This window comes from Bolinopsis microptera, chromosome 2 (assembly GCF_026151205.1).
Source record: "Bolinopsis microptera isolate Bmic1 chromosome 2, MBARI_Bmic_1.0, whole genome shotgun sequence".
In the NCBI taxonomy this organism is placed as follows: domain Eukaryota; kingdom Metazoa; phylum Ctenophora; class Tentaculata; order Lobata; family Bolinopsidae; genus Bolinopsis; species Bolinopsis microptera.
The window spans coordinates 10,063,818-10,071,606 of NC_087073.1; the positions used below are offsets into that span (position 1 = coordinate 10,063,818).

At 38.9% G+C, this 7,789-nt stretch overlaps 1 protein-coding gene across 1 annotated transcript; it reads left to right on the forward strand.

The window, feature by feature from the left end:
* The first annotated feature begins 1,125 nt into the window (after positions 1 to 1,125).
* On the forward strand, positions 1,126 to 3,811 carry LOC134826384 (holocytochrome c-type synthase-like). The gene is made up of 5 exons (XM_063838729.1): positions 1,126 to 1,435; positions 1,931 to 2,165; positions 2,353 to 2,507; positions 2,627 to 2,794; positions 2,912 to 3,811. The coding sequence occupies exons 1-5, from the start codon at positions 1,130 to 1,132 to the stop codon at positions 3,131 to 3,133; spliced, it is 1,086 nt and encodes a 361-aa protein (XP_063694799.1). The 5' UTR covers positions 1,126 to 1,129; the 3' UTR covers positions 3,134 to 3,811.
* The last annotated feature ends 3,978 nt before the right edge of the window (positions 3,812 to 7,789 follow it).

A 7,789-nucleotide genomic window follows, 5' to 3' on the forward strand; every position in this document is an offset into this window, starting at 1 on the left:
AAATATGTCGTGGCCTTTGTTCAGGAAGTAAAAAGAACTGGCTGCGCATTTCTTTCCCGGTTACTTTTGTAGCAAGCCCGCTTAAATTGTAAATGTATAACTTCAGGAACCCCAAACACCTCTGTCAGTTAACGAGGCGTTTGACTCGTTAGCTTCTCTTCTGAACAACTCTACACGCTACTGTAAACGAGTTCACCACGTGTGCAACCCCAACAGTAAGCTTGAGGAGCAGCATTGCGCGCGTTTCCATGGCAACCCTCGTGAATCAGGTCATGTGTCGCAAAAGAAGGGCGTGGCCGTGAACCTTCCAGCGGGATCATACTGCGTATCTAACTCACAAACTCAACATACTCAAGTAGTCAACATTGAACCTGGACAATCTATCAACCTCGCATTTACTCAGTCAACCTAACGCACTTACAGTTGACACTTTCAATTAATATTGTGACATTGCTTTACATAGGCTGTATCTAAGTTAGCAGTCCAACCGCCAGTCTAACTCGAGGACACATTTTTGATAACTGTCATTTTTATAACAGGCTGTCCCAAAAAAGGCAACCAAGTAAATAGTAATAAGTGTTAATAACTCTAGGAAGGTTTGAGAACGCAATTTATTATCTGCAGGGGCTATAGGGTATGCCGTATAGTATAGGGTATGCCGTATAACCTGCGGAAGTTACAAAAACAACTTGGTTGCCATTTTTGGGACACACTGTCAGAAGTAAACAATATCATTTTATCACCAAATTGTATAATGTATATGAAGAGTAATTTTATATCTATCAAATTGTAAATATTTTATACCAGTTATGGGAATCATGTCGCTGAACGATAAATACTGACTGTGACAATATTTAATGACCAATATGTAAATTGTATCGTAATAAACAAGTTGAGTATATAATATATATTTGTTTACTTATTACATTTGTGTGTATCATTTTCTCATTGTTTGTCTTTGTACCTCCTTAAACAACAACCTCACTTAAGATGTTATTTTGTTGAGAAGTTGTTTTGTATAAATACATTGTGCATGATATTGCTGTTATAATTTTGATATTGTTTCACAAAAATGTCTTCAAAAATCTATTAAGACTATTCTCTGACCATTATTTACACTTTAGCGTTGATGACGCCGTCAATAGTAGAGGCTGTAAAAGCGGAGGGCTTGCAAGGACAATGTCCTATAGATCACACAAAATTCCAACAACCTCCTGCTCCTCCAGCTGCTGCTGGCAAATGTCCAATAGATCACACCCAGCTTGCTGCTGCAAAACAGTCATTCGAGGAGGAGACCCCTGTTGAAGAGGCGAACCCTGTTGCTCCCTGTGAGTTGGAGAATCCTGTTGTTCTCAGTGAAGAGAATGTCAGTTCCGAGTCTGATGTAAACGTGGATCAAACACCTCATGTTCCTCAGAAAATCACTACTGCTCAGGTATTTCTATACTTGCTGATTAAGATAAAACTGTTAATTAAGGGACAATCAACAGGCTTGAGTTGAAGTTCAACTACAAATCTGGAAATGTTGATTCGAAATTAGAATTCACGTCCTACTTCATACATGGATAAAGATGAGCTCTCTTATTAGTTTTAAAATTTGTCTCTTATTGGATCTTGGAAGTCTCCGTGTATATCTTATTTAATAATAATGATAATCGGATAAAAACATTATTCTAGGCCTTTGTTTACCTTTTCCGTGCTATTCGTGCTCGTCATCAGTGAATGTGAATATACTAGAATTAAATAACATATTATATCGTAGGTAAGATCTTCAGGCTTTAAGATTACACCCGGTGAATTTTCTGCCGTCTAACTTTTGCCTTTAGAATTGTTTGACTGTGCGGTCGACAAGGATCTTAAAACCAACTGGCTCTGGCTATTTTTACTACACTCTACCAATGAACACAGACAATAATTAGCTACATTTCAGTACATCTCAGCCCAGAAAGCCATGAGCTCTCTAATGAGCGAATGTCCGAGCGCAGCAGGGGAGCCAAGCCCAAGTATACCATCAGAGTGCCCCATGCACAACACAGCCGCGACCGACCCGGACAAGTTAATGCCGGACAACATGATGCCGCCCCCTAATCAGCGAGCAGCACATGATCAGCCTTTTCCTCTAAATACGGGCAGAGAAACTAGTTCAATTCCTCGTACTGGTACAGGTTAGTTTGCGCTTACACTGATCACTTCTAGTTTACGTAGGAAAACATCGTTCAGAGATTTTTCGGTGGTTTTTCTTGATGATTAAGTCTTGATAAAGTACACAGAAAAAAACAATACCTTTATTCAATTTTGTTAATTAGTTACGTTTTGGGGGTTGTATCGCTAAAGTTTCGACCCATCTTTCAGATAAGAACTGGGTGTATCCTAGCGAACAAATGTTCTGGAATGCCATGACCAGGAAAGGTTGGAACTGGAGAGAAGAGCCTGAAGAAGTTGTACCGGAAACAGTGACTGAGATAATCAAGATTCACAATTTTAACAATGAGAAGGCCTGGCATGAGGTACGTTGCTCCAGAAAATAAAGATTTTATGGAATTTTATTTTTCCCCCTTGTTTTGATTTTAACGATTCCTGATAGAATTAATGTTAAAATTAGCCTAAAATTTGGTTACTTTTTCAGATTCTTCTGTGGGAAACGTTCCATAACGAAGAATGTAAAGACCCCCAATTGACTAAGTTCGCTGGAAAGCCGAAAGATTTATCACCTCGAGCGAGATTTAGGACTTGGCTCGGATACGACGCTCCTTTTGACCGTCACGATTGGGTGGTGGACCGATGTGGTACTGATGTAAGTTGGGCGACCTAGGAATGACCATCTGCTTTTGTCTTTTTGTTGAAGTCCTAACAATATGTTCAAGTTATTACCACAATGTTGGGATTGGCTTCTGACCTATTCCTCACTTAGGTGCGATACATTCTAGACTACTACGATACCGGTATAGACCAACTAGAAACCGGAGAGGACTCAGTGGAGATTGATGTGCGGCCGGCTCTCGACTCTTTCTCCGCTTGTTTCGATCGGATGAAGGTTTTCGCCCTTCGGAACGCTCCCACGGTCGCTACATTCCTGTTCGATTACCCCATGGTACCAGTTGAGAGTGGAACAGAAGTAATAAAAGAAACGTGATTGTCGAACAATGGACTTAATTTATTAACTATTTTGATATAGAAGTATGAATCATGATAAGAGTTTATATCATCTTGTTAGAAAGGGGTTTTGTTGAGTTATGAACCTTGCCGGGGCTGGTATGTATGCCTGACCTGTTAAACCGTAAGGAATCGTTGCTCTAGGAACAACATGTGACCTTCGATAAATACTAAGTGAGCTAGTTTGTTCTAGCTAGTTTGTTCTCAAACCTAATTGATAGGATAGGTAGTTGGCAGGCTTTTCAAGGAGATGAGACAAAGTCCCCCGATTAAGTATTGCAGTTAAACCCATGTATTGCGGTTAAACCCCTGACCCTTGCTGTTGAGCTAGACAACCCATCTCATGGCCCTCCGTGATCATGATACATGGCCCTCCATGGTGAATACATTTGGTTAGGTTTTGATTTTTCGATGATTCTGTTTTTTACCATTACATGATCACCCAGTCACGCAGAGTATTTATTTTAATTGTACTGATTCTGACCGATGAAATATTTGTTAAGCTGATGTCAGCCACCTTTTCTTCTAGACAGAACATTTTTGGGAACTGTTCCACTGTTGTTAGGTACATTATGATTACTGGATTAGACATCAGTTGACAAATAATTTACATTCAATCAAAATAACTCTGTTAGGTAAGATGAAATTCAATTCAAAATTGCGTCTATTTATTCGATTCTTAGAGTTAACTTTTACAGTTTAATGAGTTACAGCTATTTGTGTAAAACTTTGAACGATACAGTCGTCAGTCTGTGGCGTCTAATATGATAAGATTTGTGGTCCTACCACTCAAATTATAAGTGAATCTGGGCACAAAAACATAGTATGTTTGCCATGGCGGAAGTTTCCTCGAGGCTCTCGAGCTGATGGTGTGATATCACACATTCGTAAACCAGTATATAATGGCTATGCCTATACACTATATACTTGATAGTGATACACGTTGTATACTTCTGCAGTCCAGTCCCCATTCACAAATCATTCCCTGACCGAAAATTAACAAATAAACAAAACATAGGACGGCCACGGCTTTATATAAATCAATGACTTTACGTTACTGCGCAGAACTTAAGATATGTTAAGCTGTTACTATTATACTGTTAGAAGCAATATTGCACTATAATTAGTCTAACTTTGAACTTGTATCACGTTGTGACCCCCACGGTCGTTTCACTACGGTTCTTACGATACAGGGGGAGCCGCGCACTCGTGCGCGGCGGGTATATTAGTATTACAACGTATGACAAAGTCTAACTAGACTCTAACTTGTCCCACTTCACGATACCTGATTTATGATCTTTGTTAAATCCTGGTATCACGTCGCAATCATCATTTCATTTAAGGATGCCTACTATGCTATGTACTACCGTGGCAAAAGCCACGATATGGCCGAGCAATCGTCGCTTCGTATCGACTGTTGCGCGGCGGGCCCACAACGTGGGGCAATTAATTAAATCCTTCGTCAATATTTGCCGCGCACTTTACTTCTGCAATTCTGGCTGTCTGCATGGATCATGCCTTAACCATTAACGGGTGATACTCGTAGAACATCTGTTCCATATATTGGACAGGACCGTCGACGAGTCCAACTAGGCGCGCGTCCTGTTATGTTGTAAACCTACAAATCATGCCTGGCGAAGGCCACCGCATAGAGCAAGCTCTGACCATAACATAATCATAATAACTAATTAATAATAGCACTCCATCCTCGCGCTTTCTTTAACATATAATGTAAAACCGAACCAAAGCTTATCGGGCCGATGATATTTGAAAAAAAGTTACAAAATTCGTCAAAAAGTTACTGGGCCGCGCTTTGATCATTGTTAATGATCTGGCCCGGCGCACGCTACTTCGTAGCACTTGTCATCGGGCCATTTCGAGAAGAAAGCGGCGCGCGCTACTTCGAAGAAATTTAGACGAGTAACATCCGTCAAAGCCGCGCTCAGCCTGTCATTCCGCCGAACGTTTTTATGTTTATAAACATGATACCTTAGGTGTAAAAAATTTCGTCGCGAAAAAAACTATTCCGAAATATTTCGTCCGAAAAATTTCGTCAATTGCTCACAAAACTTTTCGTCTGCGAAATATTTCGTCCTATTTTTGTCAAATTTAGACATTTAGGAAACCAATAAAACATATAATTATATTTCAAAATAAATTAATCAAAAATTACTTCTAAATCAGAACAGTCGGAGCTACTTATATCGTCAGAAATTTGGTAGTAGACAACCTTATCAACTTTGTCCGGGGAATTTCTGACTACTCCTTCATTAATTTTAACTTTCAAAATTTAATGATGCAAAAAATACCAAAAAAGTAGGCGTCCCAAATATTTCGTCGTTAAAAAATTTCGTCGACGAAAAATTTAATGCCGGAAAATTTCGTCCGCGTTTTGAGTTTAGCTGAAATTTTTCGGCATTAAATTTTTTGCACCTAAGGTAGTGTGATAGTCTGAGGTCCCCAGGTAATCAAAAAGTTAAACTCGGCGCGCGTCTTAGTAAATCAATATTAATTGACAAACCTTAAATATTAGCACTTAGTCAGATTGCAGTATAGTGGCGCGCATTACAGTGTGAAACAAGCGAGCTTGCTAAATCACTTTGCATAGCGCGATGCGTCAATCATCAATGTGCCGCGCCGAGCTGCGATGAATTGACATCGTCAATTAATAAATCACTTTACAGTCGATCTTCGAGATTGTTCTAAAAAGGCCGCCGACAGTTAAAAACAAATTCAATCGATGCATTCTCGGACGCTGATTCAGAATCACTCCCCATGACATAATAGGGTTAAAATGCTCCCCTGACGAGATATTGGCGAAATACTGTCTCGATCACGTGATATGACCGTATAAGGAAGTTAGTCTAATTTTTCGTTAGAGTTAGGGTTTCAGCATATGCTTTTGTTAAGGATTGGGTTAGGGTTATGGTTGGGATCAGATTAGAGGGTTAGGATTTCGAATAGTCGTTCAGGACCACCTAGAGAACGGGTTGAAAAAGTCACGTGACAGTCGAGTGTAGAGTGATTAATCATCATCCTGAAACAAGCTCGGATCTCATATCCGATCTCATATCAATCAAAAAAAATGTTCAGCTTTAACAATCTGTTTTTGTCCTTTTGGGTGAGTCCATCATATAATTGATATTGTTTGGGGGAAATGACAGCAAATGCTATTAGTACAGGGAAATCCGTCTGAAAAAATCGATCTGCTGACACACGAAGCTTTCAGAGGATTTTTGACGTTTTTGAGTCCCATTAGGTGCCCTTTATTGTTTATGGTTGACCAACTTTTCCAAACTTTTCCACGTGGCTTAAGGCCACTTTTTGCCACTTTACCACTTTTTACCACCTTTCTTGTTTGTCGAATATCTTTAGTTGTGAACATCGTAAAAGGTTGCGAATCAATCGAGTGTGTTCATATTATCAGGAAGAAAAACTTTTGTTCAAACAATTTTTACGTCAGATAATAAGTTAATTGGATAATTATCAATTAACTAATTAGCAAAATTCTAAAAATTTTTTATTTGCTAAAAATGATCGGAATAGCTTAAAACACGGAGAAAAGTAGATTTTAGAAAAAAATTTAAAAATTTTCACTTACATTTTTTTTCGTGACTCCAAAATTTCGAAAATTCAAAATATTTTTTTCCGCCAAAAGTGATAAAATTGCATGAAACGCGGAGGAAAATGATTTTCAAAAAAAAACTTAGTCAATTTTTCGTTTCAAGAATACCTTAATCACCAATATTTGTAGTTGGAGTTCAGTAAATCTCGGCAGATTTTAGTTATAATCAGGAATTACTAACTCTAAGTGGAAAGGTCTGAAACTGAAAAACGTTAAGTTTAACCATACGATCGCGATTTAAGAGTTTCATAACTAATTACAATACAGCCTTATCGATTTTCACAGAAACTGCACCAATGGCACAGTCAAGATCGAAACGATAGCCTGCTGTACTGTCATTTTATCGATTTCAATGATGAATCAGTGGGGTTAAGAGAATCACATTTGTAATAAATAAAACCTCTCTGTACTGTCAATTGTGATAATCTAAACCGGCCTACCTGTATTACCAGACCTCTTCTTTTCCTCAACAATCAAACCGAGTTGTTCATATCGCATTTGGTGGGTGATGTAAGTAGTAATACATATCGAGCTATATTCAATCACAATACAACACAATGCAATACGTGTATATTATATTATGGCCCTTTAATGAGGTATATGAAACGTTCTATACCGTACACTTCTCGTTTCTCCCGTGAGAGGCCCGATATGGAAAGGTTTTACAGTTTATCACGAAAAGGTTTACTTGGTCTCATGGCTCTTTGACAGCTCAAAGAACTCGCAAGAGCGGGCTACCGGACAACTGAACCCAATTTAGACATTTAGATTAACTCTAACTCTAACCCTAACCCTAACCCTAACCCTAACCCTAACCCTAACCCTAACCAATTAAGCTGATTGGTTAGTGGGAACTAGGTTCAATTGGGTTCAGTTGTCAGTCTTCGATCTGTCCCACATTAATCCCGAGCTGATCATCATGGGCCCCGAATATCCTGCGGGAAGAACCTGTATTTTTACTTCACGACGTCCGGATTTCAAATCAACATCCTCAATAAGTTTTAATACTTT

Coding starts and splice junctions, on each gene's coding strand:
- LOC134826384 (XM_063838729.1), top strand. CDS start 1,130: ATGACGCCGTCAATAGTAGAGGCTGTAAAAGCGGAGGGCTTGCAAGGA. Junction 1,436..1,930: donor AGAAAATCACTACTGCTCAG/GTATTTCTATAC, acceptor GCTACATTTCAG/TACATCTCAGCCCAGAAAGC. Junction 2,508..2,626: donor ATGAGAAGGCCTGGCATGAG/GTACGTTGCTCC, acceptor TTACTTTTTCAG/ATTCTTCTGTGGGAAACGTT.